We start from the raw sequence: 21189 nt of genomic DNA on the forward strand, positions 1-21189 counted from the left end.
TCATCTGTATGAGAATATCGAAATAAGTTGCAAGGTAAGAGAGCCGAGCGCGTAGGGATAACGCGCTACGGTCAACAATTGATTTGGAAAAACGCACGCACAAAATTATAACAGTATTTTTTATTTTTTTTATTGCCCTTGTAGGCAGACGAGCATACGGCCCATCTGTGGGTAAGTGGTTACCGTCGCCCATGGACTTCAGCAATGCCAGGGGCAGAGCCAAGCCGCTGCCTACTACTACTATTTGAATAATATTTCAATTGTGTGTTAATTGTGTGTCAAAATTTCAATACTAAATTGTACCATTTATTCTTGTTAAAATTGAACTTTAATGCTCTATTTAATGCCGTTTATGTGGTTACCAGAGTCCATGGGCTGAACAATATAAATTCTGCAAGCCCTTAATAGATAAGTTCTATAGTACATCGGCTGCCCCACTCTTCAAACTGGAACGCGTTACTGCTTTACCCATTCGGACTAGCCCTAAAATCTTCTGTAAGAAGTCACGCGCATCGACTAGTATTTTAAAAATACTATTATCTTTTTATCTAATAATTTCAGCGTATATAGCATCCATGTATAAAAAATCTTGCTAAACACACACAGCGCGTGTAATATATTTATCTGATCAAGAGGAGAAACTTTACACACTATTACTGGTTTTATTACTGCGCTGCGGCCATATCAGAATATCAGGGTACTTATGAAATAAGACAATTTCGATTTATATGTCGGTAATAAATATGATGTTTCTTACATAATTGCAAGTAACATCCTCATAATGGCTTCCCTATGGCGGCTTCGTCTGAACTAAAATTATGTTTCCGGGTAATAAATGCATTCACGTTTAGGTTGAAAAGGTCTTTTTTTTATCATCACAATATTCGGTAATGTTTCGGAACGATTGAAATATAATAAATATAGTTTAAAATCTTTAAAAAAGTTAAACACGATTAAATCACCAAAATATAGTGAAAATTACTACAACTGCTTCTCTATGCTGTTGATGTAAAACAATAAATCGTAATAATAAAATTATTGTACTGTCATCGGTACTTTCAAGTCATCGAAAATCTAAGCTTTGACGAAAATGACGTAGATGGATAGGTACGGGTCAAGCTGATAAAACAAAGCTGATAAAATTTAAATACTCGTTCTCTGGTATTCAGAAATTTGAATGTGAACTATTGTTTTTTTTTCTATTGTTTAGATGGGTGGACGAGCTCACAGCCCACCTGGTGTTAAGTGGTTACTGGAGCCCATTGACATCTATTACGTAAATGCGCCACCCACCACGAGATATAAGTTCTAAGATCTCAGTATAGTTACAACGGCTGCCCTACCCTTCAGACCGAAACGCATTACTGCTTCACGGCAGAAATAGGCAGGGCGGTGGTACCTACCCGCGCGGACTCACAAGAGGTCCTACTACCAGTAAGAAGTTCGCATGAAGAATGTAATAAATACCACATTCACTCAAATCGAGTGTTTGTTCTCCATTTTTTTTTCTATTCTACTTGTTTTTATCCGCACCAACCGATGTCGCTATGGCGGTGTTCAATTCCCGCAGGGTGGTAAGTTAAAATTAAATTTAAAAAATATTCTTATTGCGAAAATGTAGTGAAGCATTAGTTAATTATAATACAAATCGAACGACAAGAGATTATAATTAAACGATGCTGTAATCGTTATCCGCAAGTAATCTTACTTAGCCTTTGAATAAATATAAATGTCAATGAGATGGCAAATTTTAATACTTTACTTCCGCTCAAGATATTGTGTCAGTGATAATATTATGATTAGTAACTTTTTTTTTCTACCTAAGCTGATAGCCTTGAGAGGCTATATCAGCGTAACCTTAACTAGTAGGTGAGCTCACGGGGCTCAAACCTGACAACGTTGCTAACACGAACCCTAGCAAGAGCCGGATCGGAAACGCGACCCACTGAGAAGATCCGGCGAGAAACTCAGCGGGCTGTGTCTGAGGGTTAATTTACTCGTCGAGCCCTTCGTCGCAAGCGACGGGTTCGACGGGAATGGTGACCGGTGCTTGAGGTACCTAAAAGTACTGTTAGTGGATCGGGAAGATGACTGATTAGTAACACCCCTCGCTCTCCCAAATAGAATTTTTGAGGCTTTTGATTCTGAAGCACAAGATTTAATTGACCAGTCTTCCTTCAACAGAGCACACTTTTGTTAATTTGTCCTTCATTTAACTATCTATATAAGGGAATCTTTCAACCAAATTTTCATTAGCTTAAAGCTTTCTGATTAAGTTAAAATTTTGTAATTAATCGAGAAATGATGACACTACAACAATCTGTTTGTTTTCGCATATCGAACTAATCCTAGCTTGTTCCGTTGAATTGTTAAAGTTTTCTCCTTAAGAAACGATTTAATTTAAAGCCCCCTGATGGGCAGTAAAATCAAGTGCTACCACAAAATCGTTATGTCTTTCGTTCTAATAGAATAACAGACTATTTCATTACACTTTAACATTAAAATGTATTTTGTACTCAATTGTCACGCCGTATCTAGTATATCTAGTTTAGTAAAATATCAACTTAACATATTACGAGTATATCTATATAATTTGACACAGATTCCAAAGATTTAATAAATTACATGAGTAATTTACATAGTGCCTGTATAGTGATTTTCTTCAACTTAATTAATATTAATTTTTAATTTAACACGTAATTAATTCTGTCAGAATATTTCAAGATTAAATAACTTTCCGAACAATAGTGATTATAGATGGCAGCAGCTGAGGTATATATTGTTTGTATAAAATATTGTATCGAATCAGCGTAAATAAATATGAATAAAAGTAAATACGTGATTTAAGTTATATAAGTGATGTTTATTTATCCACTTTGCCTAACGCATTATAATTTTTAGGATAATTGAACTACACATATATATATATTTCTGATAGATTTATTCTACAACCACAAATTACAGTAACCATCTATAATCTATGTGAATGGAATGGTCATAAATTTTGGAACACCAACAAAAGTAAAAAACGAGAATGTATACAAAAAAGACAACGTTAAGAAAAGAGATAGACCATTTATTAGATGAATCGTTTAAATAAACTTGGTAGTAGTTGTACAAAAATGGCTAATGACAGAGTAAACTGATCATAGCTTGAGAAGATATTTCTCAAATTAGACGTTCAGGGAATTTTTATTTTGGTAGCCTTGAGGTGACTATTTCAGCTACCCCCGGATTATAGGTGAGCTCACGGGCTCCACCAGAGATAGATTGCTAACATTAGCCCTACCAAGAGCAGTGCTTTGCAGAATCTACCACCGGATCGGAATCGCGACCTATAGAAGATCCATCGAGAAACTCAGTGGGCTCAGGGAAGTTAGAGTAAACAAAAATTTTAAGGTTGTAACAGTAAAGGCTTTTATTGTTATTAATACTTTATGATTAGTAGAATTTGAAGAAGACTTGGTAGAGGCATACATATTTGCAGTAATTTCTTACCGTGCGTAATTTTTGTAAGTGGAAGAGCAGTAGTGCCGCACTCTATACATATTACCCGTATAATAAATGTTAATTACAATATAAATATATAAAATTTTAGATTTAACTCATCATTGTGTTAATTAAAGGTCTAATTTGGGGTATTGCGCTACTACTCCAAATTTATTTATAGTGCAAGATAGAAGTTTTAACTAGTTTTGTATATTGTTATGGCTGTTCCTTCAAATGGAGACTTTAACATTTAAGCCGTCTTACGCATGATTGCTTAAAAATAGACACGCTGTTATTTTTGTTACTAAGAACGGTGCGCACGGTACACCTAGTGTTAGTGATTACTGAAGCCCCTTGACATCGGAACGACAATATTGCCGCCTATTTTGGGACATGAGGTCGCAGTCTCAATTATATAGTTACCTATATAGCTCACCTACACGTCTGTCCCGCCCTTGAAACGTAGTATTATCTAGCTACTGATTTGGCTCTACCAATTGTAATTACGCAAATTATAATTTTTGCGGTTTGGATCGTCTTTACCTGATGTTTTGCAAAATTAAAACTATGTACATACTTTTGCGGTTTAATCTCTTAATTATGTTCAGGATTCGCAAAAACCGCTAAATACAACGCTGTTTTTTTTTAGATCCTTGATTCTGGAGGTCCGGATTACACATGAAAAAAAGAATTACACTACCCCACTGATTTACCCTTTAAAACTTAAAGGCTCCGCAACCGTTACTCAAACTAAGAGATTAGATCACCAAATTTTTGTGCGCAATTCGTATCTTAAAAAGTTTTATAACAACATTGCATAATGGTACCTCATAATGAAATGCGACTAGATAACATGACCGTGCATAAACTAGATCTCTATTGTGCTTCGTACATACAGTACGGTTGGCTGGTTAGGTAACTTTACCACTCTGTCAACGTGTGTGGCTCCGGTATGAAAACAAATCTTGATATCAGATACGTAAGGGCATATCTGATTTTTGCCAAAACATATAAAAATCGCTTCTATTCACGTGTAGATTTTTGTCCTTTTGTTACAGTTTATGTCGTCGTGGCCTAACGGATAAGACGTCCGGTGCATTCGTGTTGAGCGATGCACCTGTGTTCGAATCCCAGGCGGATACCAATTTTTCTAATGAAATACGTACCCAACAAATGTTCACGATTGATTTCCACGGTGAAGGAATAACATCGTGTAATAAAAATGAAACCCGCAAAATTATAATTTGCGTAATTACTGCTGGTAGGACCTCATGTGAGTCCGCGCGGGTGGGTACCACCACCCTGCCTATTTCTGCCGTGAAGCAGTAATGCGTTTCGGTTTGAAGGTTGGGGCAGCCGTTGTAACTATACGTGAGACCTTAGAACTTGTATCTCGGGGTGGGTGGCGCATTTGCGTTGTGGACGTCTGTGGGCTCCAGTAGCCACTTTGCACCGGGTGGGCTGTGAGCTCGTCCACCCATCTAAGCAATAAAAAATAAAAAGTTTCGAACCTTGAACTTTAGTTTTTAGGTCAATTATATTTAAAGAAGTGTTATGATTGTTCCGCTACCTAATAGACGGTAGCCTTAAGGAGTTATTCCGGTTTCTCCGGACTGGTTTTACCTTATAATTGTATAATAATTTAGAATCTATTATTGTTTGTATTGCCTATAAATGAAATCGTGAAAATAGGAAATTTTTAAACGGACCATCTAAAAGTGTGTTTTCAGGGTATGTTTCTATATACCCAATCTAATTTTTATATGCCTGAACAGATTTAAATGAATTCCGCACATATCAGCACATCACTAGACTGTTTTTTTTTTTTAATTTTTAACCGATAATCTATACTAATATTATAAAGAGGAAATATTTGTTTGTTTGTTTGTATTGAATAGGCTCTTAAACTACTGAACCGATATGAAAAATTCTTTCACTGTTTGGTAGCTACACTATTCCCGAGTGAAATAGGCTATAATATTTTTTTAATAAAATTAATATTTGAAAAAAAAAAGAAGAGGAAAATCCTTACTAAAACTCCAATAATATAACCCAAGGTGTAAAAAAATTACCTAAAATATTCTTTACATCGTGTGTGTGATAATTATTCATTATAGAATAAATAAATGTAGTACGGCTTTGTTGAACACATTATTATTTACAAAAAGTGTCGCAACAGCATATGTCTTACTATTATAGTTACGCCGCAATAAGTGTTATTTTATTTAAAAAAATAAAAAAACGTCAAATATCGTTGAAATTTTTGTTAAAGACCCGAGCGGAGCCGGAGCGTGCCGCTAGTTTACTATAAAGGGTAAGGGTAACAAACTTAACACGTTGAACGTTAGACTGGAAATCATTTTTATCCCAGTAGGCCGCGGCGGATACCCTGTGACCGCCAATAAGTTGGGAGCCGTGACGGACATCGTATGTCTGTTGTTTGGCGTCTTGACATTTTGGAAAATAGTAAGTAGTCACTGTTTCATTAAGTCGTCCATTATTTTTGAGTTATTTTTTGACAATATTAGCGAAAAAGCCCCTCAACGATTTTTGGACGATCCTTGATATATTCGCAGGGTCCATCATCTCCTTCTAGCGTCGATAATCCTTAATGCTGAGGGTCTTGGTCTCCTCTAACAATTTTCTCCTGGATTATCCTACGCCATTCCTGCCTATTCTCGGCTGTGTGGATAGCAACGTGGACTGAAGTGTTGAGAGTGGAGCGTATCTGGTCCGGCCAGCGCATTGGACTTCTGCCTCTGGGCCTTCTTCCGCATGCCTTGCCTGTTACTAGCAGCTTTTCCAAATTGTCACCACTTTTTCTGGGGATGTGTCTAAAGAACTCGAAACTCTGCGCGCATATAGTACTGAGGCGTATCGGAGGGCCCTAGGGGAAAGTATGCCGTGGAGACTTGGTGTCCGTCATGGCCTTCAACTGGTTGAGGCTCAACTGAATTTTACTTGTGAACGAAGCATACCGCGTTAATGTGACCCTCCCTTTTGAGATATGAAATTAAGTCTCATTTGTTATTGACAATGACTGTCCACTGTTCTATGTTCCAAGCGATGCCATCGACTTCTCCCCGCCACATAAAGATAAATATTGTTTTCAAACATAAATTTCACTACGTGTATGAATGACTCTGGTATGAACTCTTCTCGGTGTTCCACGAGCGTGGACGAGGTTTGAAAATAGTTTTCAACTGTAGTCAGCGGTTTAGTTGTGTCTCTGGCATGGCTGACGTAAGTGACGTATGGGCTATTCATCAATAGTGGGCTGCATGAGAGACCCGGCCACAGTTACTTTTGTTTTTTTTTTGGTGCTTTGATGGGTGGACGACCTCACAGCTCACCTGATGTTAAGTGGTTACTGGAGCCCATAGACATCTACAACGTAAATGCTGCCATCCACCTTGAGATATGAGTTCTAAGGTCTCAGTATAGTTACAACGGCTGCCCCACCCTTCAACCGAAACGCATTACTGCTTTACGGCAGAAATAGGCAGGGTGGTGGTACCTACCCGCGCGGACTTACAAGAGGTCGTACCACCAGTAAAAACTATTCATCTGCCCATTCATTACATATTCTATTCATCAATCCATCTATACATTGATGGTACTATCACAAAAACCCTTTTTTTATTGCCCCTGTAAACAGACGAGCATACGGTCCACTTGATGGTGAGTGGTTACCGTCGCCCATGGACTTCAGCCATGCCAAGGGCAGACTCAATCCGCTGCCTACTGTTAAGTAACTACTCACCAAACCTCGAAATCTCCAAACCTTCATTGAAGCTCAATAAATATCTGTAGATAGCTTTAATTATGTCGAATAAAATACGCGAGATCCAAACAAGAAACAAACGAACTGAAACATGAATTCCTAAAGTATTACACGACCGTCTAAACGATTTTTTTTTTTTAATTACGTTAAAAATCGTAATTAACATGAACTATAATTTGCGTTATGGCTGCGACAATAAAAATACAAATCATATTAATTAGATGACTATATTACCTAATTCAAACACACATTGGGTAATAAGAAGTTTTGGTCTGACATACATAATTAAAAAAATAAATATATAGTATAATCTAAATTAATTATCATATTAATAAGTAGCGCTTTTACTCAGGGACTAATTTATAATGTAATATTGGCACTGTTATTGATTTTAGCTATTAATTACGAGTCAATAGAAATTTCAAAAAAGCATCACTCTACTATACTTTTGTTCTTATTCCGACTATATAGTACTACATTTTTTTTTTTTTTTAACGCTGGGGAATCCATTTACGGATACCCGGTCGAGGGGGGTAACGGACCGGGTTATGTCGGACTCCGGCGCCTCCTGAGAGGAAGAAGGGGAGAAGAGAAGAGCCGAGGTCCTTCACCTCCCCCAATTTCTCACAGGAGACTACGCCTTGAAAAAGGCGCGCGAAGCACTTGCCCCGCAGAACGACTACCGACTAAACCCCATCGAGCCCCACCACTCCGACTCCACGAAACCCACGGTACCGCACAGTGCGCGCCGAAGGCTCGCCGTCGCCGGTACCATATAGTACTACATAGACTCCGTCCGCGTGGAATACTTACTTTGGCATAACGCTAAATTTTACCCCCACTTCATTTATGTAGAAAGTGAAGATATTTTTGAATTAAAGAATGTTAAGGAGCTATTTAAACCCCTATTTTGAAACATTCTTTATTGGTGCTCCACTTGTATTCGTCTTACCGTTATTATAGCCTTCCTCAATAAATGGGCTAATACTGAAAGAATTTTTCAAATCAGACCAATAGTTCCTGAGATTAGCGCGTTCAAACAAACAAACTCTTCAGCTCTATAATATTATAAAATAAAATAAATAAGTATAGATTATGCATATTGCTTATTAGCGTGCTAGAATGAAGTTCTAATAAATAAAGGCTTCTTCGCGGTCAGATCCGTATTGGCTTGTAATGTGCTGCTATTTCCGTATAGTGAAGAAGCAGCTTCAAACAAATAGTCGACTGGAGGAACGGTATAAGTTTTTTGGAACGAAGTTCCTTATTGGACGATGCGGTGGGGTACACTAACCGGGAAAAAACGTCCGTAACGTAAGATTTTTATTAGTAATGCACACAGTGTACGATTTAACTTTGTAATAACAAAATAACATATTTTTTTATCATACACTAGCTGACCCGGCAGACTTCGTAGTGCCTCAATCGATAAATAAAAGACCTAAGCTTTTGTATAAAATAAACGAAAGGAATCCGTCCGACGAGGGACACATCAAAGGAAAAAAAGAATTGTTATTTTAATTTAATTCCGAGCATTTTCATATTTATCTACCTTTTAAACCTTCTCTGGACTTCCACAAATAATTCAAGACCAAAATTAACCAAATCAGTCCAGCCGTTCTCGAGTTTTAGCGAGACTAACGAACAGCAATTCATTTTTATATATTATATAGATTGACTACGATCTCAGAGCGTTCATTTGCGCAATACAAGGGGGCAAGCTGATGTTTAGGTTAGGGGGGAACAGAACATACGTCATGCTAGAACGATCCTGTGCTTTGTCGAACACATGTCGCTTTGTCGCGGCTTGTTAATATTTTCAAGGCCAATTTGACTATGAACACTGACCGAAATATGAATACATCAAACGTCTTCTCATAGTGCGTCAGTTTATTTCAAAAACTTCACACGAGTATAAATCAAAAATACCTTTTTTTAGTCCTATTAAATAACGGTTCTTGTCAAAGACGTCTCAGCCTGCTTTGATAATCTGACTTTAGTGACATCTGTCGACCTTGTTGGTAACTAAACTTTTTACATTTTCATTAATGGAATTCTATTTAGCGTAATAATATTGTTCTGTGGTGCCAATAGATGGCGATGGTTTCGATAATGCGTTGAAAATTGAATTTCTGTACATACGTTGCGATTGTCATTTTATAGCATCGTACAGATGAGTAGACCACCTCGTAGTCTACCTGGTGTTAAGACGTCAATGGGTCAACGTATAAAATATATAATAAAATAATAATATACTCCCGTCGCCCATCTTAAGGCATGAGTCGGAATCTTATCTTATACCTTTAAACGAGCAATTCTTGTATATTAATATATGTATATAATCTGAATCTCGGAAACGGCTACAACGATTTCATAAAATTTAGTATACAGGAGACTTCGGGGGCGATAAATCGATCTAGCTACGATTTATTTTCAGAAAATGTTGTTTTATTCGTGTTTTCAATAATCAACTCTTCCCGACATCTATTGGCGAATAATAATACTATTTTTCTTAATTGAGGGCAACTAACCGCTTTAAAGACACAACAAAATGGCGTTATCAAAAAAAAAACCGGTCATCATCTAGTCTATAGGTCATCGTCTAGTATTAGATTATAAATTATTGATCAAAGAATGGCTCACAATTACTTTTCCGATGGTGACATTTCAAGATAGCGCGTCCCTCGAGTATGACCAAAGGCAGAAGCAGAATGTAAAAACAAGATGTAAACCAAATCTGTCCATTTACTTCAGGTAAAAGCATAAAAAGTACAGCAATATTGTAAGCTGTTCATGTTTATTACAATCATTATAACTAAAAATCTTTATTAAGAACGTAGGTATAAATTGGCTTATGTCATTTGCATATGTCATTCGAGACCAGAGAAGAGACAAAATTATTAACCACTCGCTAATGTTTTATATTGAGAACAATATAGGAAAGAAATAAAAAAATAAAACCCATGTATTCCTGCTCATAAAAAAGTCTTACATCATTTAAATTAAGTAAATTTAAGTTACGTCGGGGCAATAAAAAAGCTATAGCAAAATTAACGAATACTAAATAAGTAGATTATTTACAAGATTTATATAACTAATTTTCTGTTTTGTGTAAATACCTAGATTGACTAAGTTAAAAGAGGTCCCGATTTAATAGCGTCCAACTTAACTACAAATATTTCTAATGTATTATTTTATTCAAGCACACCGCCGACTAGAATCTGCGAAACAGATCGCTTACACATTACACATTTGAACATGAACACTTTTGGTATCTCTGTATAATAAACATCCCTTAATTTTACTACTTATTCTATTAAATTCCATTACATCATCTTTTGATTGAGCAAAGCTTACTATTATGACGGCCTAAACTAATTTTTTCTAATCTAGAGCATCTGATGCTTCTGCGTCGTCGTTTTTTAGATTTTGGTAACCAATCCTCTTTGATCATATCAGCTCCCTTCTCAGCGATCATTATGACTGGAGCATTAATATTTCCATTAGTAATTGTAGGCATAATACTTGCGTCTATCACTCTAAGACCTTCGATCCCATATACTTTTAATCTTGGATCCACAACTGCCATTGGGTCACTAGAAGGACCCATTTTCGCTGTACACGAAAGGTGATAAATGGTCATGGTGTATTGACGAATAAAACAGTCCCAATATTCGTCAGTATAAGGAGGTAGGTGCTTACAATTCGGGACAGGTTTTGCATGAAACCTTGATCCGAAACGTTTCATGGCTGTTGTTTCTCCAACTGCTACCGCAGCTTTCACCCCTTCTCTCAGTACTCCAACGTCATCAGGATGCGTCAAATAATTGTGGACCATTATAGGGTAGTCCAGGGGATTCGTAGAGCGTAGCTTAATAAATCCTCTACTTTTTGGACGTAACATCATCGGAAAGATACCGAAAACGTCTTTGTTGTTAACTTCTTGAAAAACTTCATTGTAGAACTCATCCGTCAGTCCGTGTGCTTTTTTCACTTGTGTACCTCCGTCAGAAGGCGTCGAACATGATGTCATCATAAATTCGATGTCAGGCCAATCGTCAGTAGCATTTGCATATTTAGTGTTAATAAAAGCTACAACTTCGAGGCCGATACTGGATGTAAGTGGACCGTCCTCGGTGATGGCATACCGTAAAGCAGAGTTAATGTTCACGAGACGATTCATAACCAAACTTACGGGATAATCGATTCGAAAGATAATGCCTCCGACAGCGATGTGATCTTGCAGGTTTCTCCCGACTCCAGGAGAATCATGAATCACATCGATCCCCACCTCTTTTAGGTGTTGCTCGGGTCCGACACCAGACAACATAAGTAATTGAGGCGAAGCAATTGCTCCAGCCGCCAATATAACTTCTCGTTTTGCATAAACGACTTGCTGAGTGCCATCTCTAAGGAATTCGACTCCGTATGCTCTTTTCGTATCCTTGTCAATTAAAACTTTAGTGACGTGGGAGAATAGAGCGATATGAAGGTTCTGTCGTAGTCTTACAGGTCTCAGGAAAGCTTTTGCTGTGGAACATCTGGTGCCTCTTCGAATAGTAAACTGGTACCACGCATATCCAGTTTGTTGAGCTCCGTTTACGTCGATAAAGTCATATCCCATTTCCTCTCCAGCTTGGAGTAACGCAGCTCCGATCGGAGTATTATACGGGGAGTCTTGGACAGTTAGATACCCGCCTGAAAACAAAAAAAAAATCCAGTAAAATTATTTTGTTCCATCATGTTTGAGTACAGCAAATTTGGAATATTATTGATTAAAATACACTTGGGGAAATGATGCGTTGCTATTTTTATTGAATAAATAAAACAATATTAAAAATATGACTAGTACTATCAGCCTACAAGGGTCTACTACTGGACATAAGCCTCCCCCAAGGCTCGCCCCACCAACTGGTGCTACGCTGCCTGCACCCTGAGGATTCTCGCGTACTTCAACAGGTACTCGGTCCACCTTGTGATGTTGTCTATCCACACTAAGTCTTTCATTAGGGTATTTTAATGAAATACTTAACGGAGAATAAATTGAACAGGATAGGTTGCTCTGGTACTAATTGCGCTTTGACTGGGTATGGTTTAATTACCAGTTTGATGATACTTGGTATCCTTTGCCAAGTACGGATTGCGTTGGTCCTCAGATTTCTTGAAATACGGCAAGACATCTTCATAGCCCCACCCCGGGTTTCCAAAGGACTCCCACTGATCGAAATCGCGCTTATTCCCTCGTATATACAACATGGTATTGAGAACTGAAGAACCTCCCAAGACTTTGCCTTTAGTCCAGCTGCAACGTTTGTCGATCATAGCTTGGCAAGCCGTGTCTTGCGGTTGGGTCCTGAAATGTGATTTAATCGTTTTGAAAATCATTTAAAATGCTTGCATCTCATAATTTTGTCAAATCTGTGTTAATTGTAATTAATAAATAGCATTTGTAATGATAAGGAAAATATATTTCTTTTAAGTTATTGTCATTATGACAAAATACATTTTAAACCGGTTCGGTAATTGTTAAAAAGAAATCGTTTTTTACGCCACGACCTAAGTGTTAATTATATAATTATATAATAATTACCGGTATTTCCAGTCAAGTTTGCTCTTATGCAAATACAATGACAGTAAGGGAACATCACTGATGTCGGTTTCGTGACCTCCTGCTTCTAAAAGCAAGACATTCCAACCTTCAACTTCAGACAGTCTATTAGCTAATACAGATCCGGCAGATCCTCCTCCGACTACTATGAAATCATATGTTTCTCTCAAATATTTCTGATTGAACGGTCTTTGTTCGGGATCTAGTAGTTCATAGTTGAAATAGGCCATGGCTGCTAGCATTATCGGTATGAAAGTAAGTGTATGCAGACCGCCGATGGCAAGAGCTGATTTAATGGCTGTAGCTGCAACCGTGGAAATCGCCATTGTTTTTCAACTTTCAATGTAGCATGTCTGAAATGTATTAAAAATATTCTGTTATTTTAATGTATCTGTGGCCTAATAGATAAAACGCCCGGTGTACTCGTATCGAGCGATGCGAGGATGCCAGTATTCAAGTCCCGCAGGCAGATAGTAATATTTCTAATGAGACATGCCGTTAACTTAATATCACGAGTGACTTTTGTCTTGTTGACCGCGGGGGGGGGGACCCACTCGCCCGAGACTCCGGGCGAAGATCAGACCTGGTGAGAGAGTGCAAAGGGAGTCGTTTGGTGGGCAGGGTCCTAAAAAGGGCCTGCGCTCTGCTCCCAGCATCTGCAGACCCTCAAGTCCCAAATGCCCCAAGTACCCCCTAGGTGCGGAAACCTCGGATCAGGTTCGGCTCCTGCCCTAAAAAATGGACCACGAATTACTTTCATAAGTCATAAGGTGGGCAGCTGCATACACTTTGTGATGTAACAACTTAATAGGCAGGTGGATCGTGAGCTCGGTCAACCTTTTATGAAATAAATAAAAATACTGTTACACAATTTTACGGTTAGCTCGGGCCACTTAGAAAAAGCGTTATTACATTTAAACTTGGCTATGTTTTTGGAAGCTACCTTGTAGACATGTCGGTAAACAATAATATTATACTGTATTCTTCGTTTATTTTTGTTTTCAAATGTATTGGGCATATATGGTTAAATACTTCACTTTGGGTACAATTTACATAAAATATGATTCGTCCTTAACATGAGCAGTTTTTGTTCATTCATTAAAATTAATGGCGCATTGGTGAAACTTTTCTAAAATTATATATTTGTGCCGATGCTAAGTAAATTAATCTTGTTTGAAATAATGACAGGGCAATGAACCGTTGAAGCCAAACAAAATATTTGATCAACGGTTACGAAATAAACCGGAATTGCCTTCGTCTCGGTGTCGGCTTCTTTTTAAATGTAAAAGTTCTCATTACGTCTGTAACCGTTTTTTTTTTTACATTAATTCGTGTATGATGTAGAGATGTTATTATTATAATTTCTGCGTAAGGATTTCGAAGTGAAGTTGAAAGAAAAACCATATTTTTTTCGGTAAGGGACACGACGTAATCAAATCGGTGTGGTTAAATTCTCTTGTGATATATGCTCGCTTATAAACGCGTCGTGGTCAAAACACCAGCCAGATGGTCAGATCTGGTTATGAAAGCGGTTGATGGTAGTCTGTACCATGCGGTCCGTGCCACCCATGACCGAACACTATGGAGGAAAGTCACATGTGGTCGCGATCCTCAGCAGTGAGGGAACGATGAAGAAGAAGAAGAATTTGGTCTTATCTTTTTTTTTCCTACCTAAGCTGTTGAGTTTAGTTGGCCTTGAGAGGCTATTTCAGCGTAACCTTAACTAGTAGGTGAGCTCACGGGACTCAAACCTTGCTAACACGAACCCTAACAAGAGCCGTGCTTCGCACAATCTACCACCGGATCGAAAACGTGACCCACTGAGAAGATCCGGCGAGAAACTCAGTGAGCTGTGTTTGTGGGTTAATTTGCTCGTCGAGCCCTTCGTCGCAAGCCCTCGTTCGACGAGAACGATGAACGGTGGTCTTTATCAAAAGCGCGGCTTAAACGGTTCCCCGGTCGCCATTTATTACGGTTGTATACGTGATTCACTGCCCTTTATGTTCTATATAAGCCATTGTGGTCCAGTTGTATGGCGAAAAATATGTGCCCATCAATGATCGTTATAAATTGGGAAGTCAACATAAAAAATTTTTTTGCTCTTAATAGGTGAATGACTTCAGGGCTCTGTTGACCTCAAGTTTATACCGGACACAATTAACAAGGTAAATACCGCCGCCCTCATTGAGACATGAGTTCTAAGTCTCAGTTTTACGGTACAAAAGCTGTTCCACCTTTCAAATCGAAAGGCATTACTGATTTTGGGCAGAAATAGGCAGGGTGGTGTTGCCTACTCGTGCGGGCTCACAAGATCCCGTACCGCCATTAAAAAATTACAAACGCAAGAAACCTACGACTCGCAAAATCTGAACAAAATACTAAGTAGCATAATAATATTCGATGTATTGCTATAGATATAATATGTAGTTGTAATATTACCAGTTTAAAATTACAAAATTTAATTTGCTTGTGTAACGAATACACGAGACTATGGATCGAGACATAATACAAATCTTTTAAATGTCAAATTTAAATGAAATGTTACAATGAATACAATAGTAAAAAATTGATCGACTTCTTGCAAAACTACCATATGAAATAGTTCTCTCAAAAGTGTGGAGCATTAGTGCAATGCTGTTGAGTCTCGGTATTATGTTCCAAAGTTGGCGACTGTAATATCCGCGTTATCTTTATGGGTTCGTGGGCCGCGTTGTCAATCTATTAAATACCATTAAAATTTTATTATTCGCTGGCCGCTAAATTCACTTTTGCTCCCGAAATATTAATTAATATGATAAGAAAAGAAAAGGTGTTATTCTCGTTTTGGCTTCGGATACCTTGTATCGAGTACAACGCTTTAAAATTAATTAAATAAAAACTTTAAACTTAATAATGATTGCTAAACGTAACATTTCTATTGGAACACGTTCTGGCACTATCTTTAATTCAATTAAATATGACTTAGCTGATTCTTGCGAGAAACGGGTCGTGGTGATTCTTTGTGTGAGGGAATTTCGTGAATTCACTTGCGAACCGGTAATTGAGTCACTAATAGTCCTATCCATTATGATTTCATTTGATTGTCCGTTGAATTATATACGAAACGGAAATTTTATTAAAAACTAACTGATCCGGCAGACTTCGTAGTGCCTCAATCTATAAATAAAAGACCTACACTTCTGGGGGCCACATTAAAGGAAAAACAAAATTGTTATTTTTATTTAATTCCGAGCATTTTCATATTTATCTACCTTTTAAACCTTCTCTGGACTTCCACAAATACTTCAAGACCAAAATTCGCCAAATCGATCCAGCCGTTCTCGAGTTTTAGTGAGACTAACGAACAGCAATTCATTCATATATATAGATTATTGAAACAACATTGGTATTTGTTGACTATGAGAATATGTTACTCGTCATTTCAATTTAATAATGCTTCGATATTATCCAAAATTGGGCGCCGAAATTCACGTTGCGCTCCGATAATTCGATAAACACTAGTCTGCAGCGCTAGAAGCACCCACGTTGTGCAAAGATGCTTGCGTCACTAACCAACGAGCTAGCCTTGAAATAGCACTGTTGCATGGTAGATGTGCCTTGACAGGACGTTCAGAATCCAGGTCAGATTATGTAAATAGAAACATAAACTTGGAGTGTCGTTTCTGGCTTTTGAAAGGAAGTTTTGAATGACACCGGATTCTTAGTTGTAAAATGTAGACTAAACAATGTTGGTCAGAGGGATTTGGAGATATGCCGGTTTGCATAAAATTGTAATATCCTTTTAAGTATAGTATCCGTTGTTTATTGTTCATCAAATGATTGTGCAAAAATGAAACAGCAGTCAAAATGATTATAAACGGCAATAGTCTCCAGAAATATCAGAGGGCTCTTAAATTGTTCTTTTTATATTACTCACACACACAGAAAACACATAGTACTGGTTACAAGATTGTTAGTTATTAGATTACATATTGTTAGTGTAATAAGAATTGTAAATACCTATTCTGGCCTTATTTAAATGTATTATTATAATGTACTTATTAATTGAAACATTGGATATTGTTATTGTTGGGCTTTACGCAGTTTCGCAAGCTTTAACTACCCCTTCTCTTAATATTTAACCAAGGTTAGTGATTTGAACTATTGCCATTGACCATAGCTCCGCTAAGTCGACCAATATATTTGAAAAGTATATATTCTGCCTCCCTACTGCCTACTTTATCGCGCTTTTTATTAATTGAGATCGTTTCAAAATCGGTGTATGGTTTAAAAGTAAGCGGAGATACAAGCAGAAGGCTACTTTATTTTATACTATTTAGAGATAGAGATATGAATTACTAAAACATAGTACTACAAAACACAAGACGAAATGTTATTTTTAACACTAATAATACCAACACTTACTGGTACCTATTTTTACTATAGCGGGTAGATTACGGTATACGACAAGTATTACTCAAAATAGTATAATAACTGTAGATTAATTAGTAAGAAAAAATCATGAAGTCAAATGTGCAAAAGCAATAAGATGATACGTGCATTTTCAATGCAAAAGTTCAAAATGGGTCATTTGACCCGTTTTGGTATGTTTTGTGTTAAACCATCGGAGTTTGGGTTTGCCGCGACTTCTGCGGCCCTCTATATAGTAGATATATAACTATATAGACTATATAGTAGTTGTCTTAGCATTCTGGTGTCCCCCGTTCGAACTACATGTCTTGCCCATCGTAGGCGTCCAATTTTTATAGTATAGGATTTTTTGTGCCAAAAAGAATATCACTAATTAAGAATATATCACTTGATAGTTCATGAAAATTTTCATGATCTGAACAGCAAATAAATGATTCATCATACTTTATATTTTCAATAGGTTCATAAACTTAATAGTTCATGAAAATTTTTTCATGATTCTTCTACATGCAAATAAATGAACTATCATACTTTATATTTTCAATAAGTTCATAAATTGAGTTGTATTGTAGCGGTCGACGACCCGATTTTTTTTTGGTTGCATTGAATCACGAGAACGTTTATGGTCTACTTTAGAGTCGGAACTAAAAGTGTTTCGATTATGTGTAGGTATTACGTGAACTTAATACATATTTTTAAACAAAATAAAAAGTTTTTTTTATAGTTTTGGTATGTTTTGGTCTTGGTTGATATGTTTTTGGTAGATATTTTGGTAGCTTTTTATAGTTAAAATATATTTTTTATTATAAATTATAATATAGTCGAAATTTATTCATTTTATTACTTTTAATTTATGTTTATTCGTTGTCTGAACCTAGCGAACAAGGGAAATAAAAAAAATTCGCAATTCTTACAATAATATGTGGAAAAAATAATAATTTGGACACAGCTGTGCGAGATCGACCATGCGGAATAATTATGTTCACTCTATTTTCATTACCGAAAGAGGTGCCCCGGGAATACAAAACTCAACCCGCATTAAAATATCTGATATGTTGCGATTTATGAAAATCAGTATATAAAATATCTTGCATTTTTTTTTATAACAGATAGGGAAAATGTGGTCAGATACGAGAAATATCAAGAACAATGGATGTGTGTATGTTTGACATGTTGTTATAGTTTTTTTTTTATGATTGAAGAATTACTGTTGGCTCGGAGGCCTTTCCAGTTTCACCAGGACAGGTGGGCGAGCAAAGGCTCAGCCAGGTTGACATGTTGTATGTGTGTGTGTGAAGTTTGATAGAGATCGGATCAAAGTCAAATTAAAAATATGTAGGTCAACAAAGCGAACCGGGTTTGACTAGTGATGCAATAAAACTAAATTACCACATTCTTTTCAAAACCACAACAATTTAAATTGTAATTAACGTAATTTTATAGTTCTTTACAAAATACATTAAGATTACGTTTGTTTTTTTTTTCGCTGTTATGGATGCGAAATAACAGTTATGTAACGGTACGGGAACTGAATCAAGTTGCGTGCTTCGATGCTTAAGAATGATCGTTCATTGGACGATTTCGATTTCCAATAAGTTTTAATATATCCACCGATAAATTTTTATTTCGTTCCAAATCCTACTTTATATGAAACTAGCGGCCCGCCCCGGCTTCACTTGGGAAATAGCGCACGCGATGTAAATAATTTTAGGTAATTTGTTTACACATTGGGTTACATCATTGGACTTTCAGTAAGGGATCCTTAATTTTTTTGAAAATATAATAAATATAGCCTATGTCACCTGGGTATAGCGTAGCTTTCCAAAAATGAAAGATTTTTTAAAATCGGTTCAGTAGTTTCGGAGCCCATTCAATACAAACAAACAAACAAACAAATCTTTCCTCTTTATAATATTAGTTTTCCTCTTTATAATATGTATTAGTATAGATAAGACGCATGCTTTAGCATCATCTTCACATACGGGATTGCACTCTAAAGTTAGACGTGTAACGTTGTTTTTCTTGTATCACAGATCGACGATGTAACTTATAGATTCCCGATAACACGTATGCTTGCAATATTTTTCACACAAGGTCGATTAGCAAACTACACCCGAGTTAATCTTGCCACATTGTTGCGTAAAAACCATATGCAATCTTTGTAGAACACTAGTTTTTTTTTTTTTTTAAGACACCATAATTCGATAATTAAAAGTATTTTACTACCGATTTAGTTGTTATTATTATTTCGGACGATTTCAATACTTTACAGTTTTTGTAGCTTGAAGAATCTCAAGAATATTAAAAACTTACTTTCATAATTCGATTTAGAAAATGCGTTATTTAATTATCTATACTTCTATACTAGTCTATATCTATATCTATACTTAATATTATAAAGAGGAAAGATTTGTTTGTTTGTTTGTTTCGAATAGGCTCCGAAACTACTGGACCGATTTGAAAAATTCTTTTTCCATTAGAAGCCGACATTGTCCCTGATGAACATAGGCTACTTTTTTTTTATTTTTTTTTATTTTATTTTTTTTGTTTCATGTGTGTTTTAATGTTTCCGAAGCGAAGCGAGGGCGGGTCGCTAGTGAAGATATAATTTCTTCGGTGATTGCGTGTCGCGGACATAATTAAAACGAATTTTACTGTACAATCTTGCGGTTAACATTTTTTATTTTATTATTGCAGACGTTTTGAATATTTTTCAGCATAGGTGGTCACGGATGACTGAAAATCAAGGTTTTACTTCTCAGCTATTTATTTAGTACAGATAGGCGGACCAGGCAACGGCCGGACCCTAAGTGTTGAATGTGGTTAATGGTCCTGTTAGGGCCATAGACATTTGAGTCTGACTCATATTTTATAACAAGAATGCCGCCTTCGAACCCAACTTGAATTGAGATATCGAGATATTTACAACATATTGTAGACTAGCTGTGCCCGTGATTTCGTCCGCGAGGAATTTAAGAAAACATTACTTTGTTTTATTATAATTTTAGAGAATTTCTAAAATAGAATTACTCCTTATTACATCAGCTAACTGCCAGTGAAAGTCCCATCAAAATCGATCCAGCCGTTCCAGAGATTAACCGACACAAACAGACAGACAAAAATTGTAAAATATGTTATTTTGGTATATGTATCGTATATATGTTACCGGCAATCTGTATAATACGGTATTCTATACAATACCTAGGCAATGTATAGAATGCCTAAAACGTTAAGGAAATGTATGAAATATTTTTCATATGCATGTAAATGCTAAACAGTTGAATTTTTTTTATTTGTTTAATAACCGACTATTGGATCTTTATTTATTTTACGTGTAATTAGTAAAATGGTATATTGTAAATCACTTTCCTCTTAATTAAATAGTTACAGTTTTAATAGTATGAGTTCAGTAAGTAACTTGTAGTTGTTTTGTATAAAAAATAACTGGTTTTATTTTTTAATTTCGAGGAAAGAGTTAAAACGCTTCAGAAAATAGTAAACAGGGATTTTTTTTATTTAAATATTAAAACATCTAACGCAATGAACAACCAACGTTTTTTTTTTTTAAACTTTATGTATGTTGTTGAATTTAATATAATTAATAATTAAACTGATAATCGAAGAATATACACGACGTATTTTTATGTACATATTATGTCGTACGATATGTTTAGAAAGAAAAAAAAAACCGACAGACCTGTCGAAGTTTAGAGGTAACATAAAATCACTTTCCCAACACTATTCAACACTGCACAAGCTCGCACACCGCTCTCTCACAAGCAACTGTTCAGTGTTCACTTTCCACCACTCCAGGTTCCGTGGTTGCGACACGAATGCGGTCAATGTTAATGGGGTACACCATTTCTTCATGTCTCCCATCCGACCTCGGAATAGAACC

The 21189-nt window shown here is 36.5% G+C and overlaps 2 protein-coding genes across 3 annotated transcripts in view; one reads left to right on the forward strand and one right to left on the reverse strand.

The window, feature by feature from the left end:
- Positions 1-21189, forward strand: part of Flo2 (flotillin-2) — a 419882-nt gene that overhangs the window by 270655 nt on the left and 128038 nt on the right. The gene's annotated exons all lie outside the window — the stretch shown is intronic.
- Positions 10001-21171, reverse strand: LOC114252883 (glucose dehydrogenase [FAD, quinone]). 2 transcript variants are annotated; one of them, XM_089733964.1, is made up of 4 exons: positions 20989-21171; positions 12864-13234; positions 12376-12626; positions 10001-11971 (listed from the first exon to the last, which is right to left on the reverse strand). In XM_089733964.1, the coding sequence occupies exons 2-4, from the start codon at positions 13205-13207 to the stop codon at positions 10605-10607; spliced, it is 1962 nt and encodes a 653-aa protein (XP_089590090.1). In that variant the 5' UTR covers positions 13208-13234; positions 20989-21171; the 3' UTR covers positions 10001-10604. The 2 variants fall into 2 exon arrangements, with proteins under 2 accessions (XP_089590090.1, XP_028043363.2); XM_028187562.2 differs by lacking the exon at positions 20989-21171 and having other exon boundaries at positions 12864-13508.

The sequence above is a fragment of the Bombyx mandarina genome, chromosome 16 (assembly GCF_030267445.1).
Source record: "Bombyx mandarina strain Sakado chromosome 16, ASM3026744v2".
In the NCBI taxonomy this organism is placed as follows: Eukaryota; Metazoa; Arthropoda; class Insecta; order Lepidoptera; family Bombycidae; genus Bombyx; species Bombyx mandarina.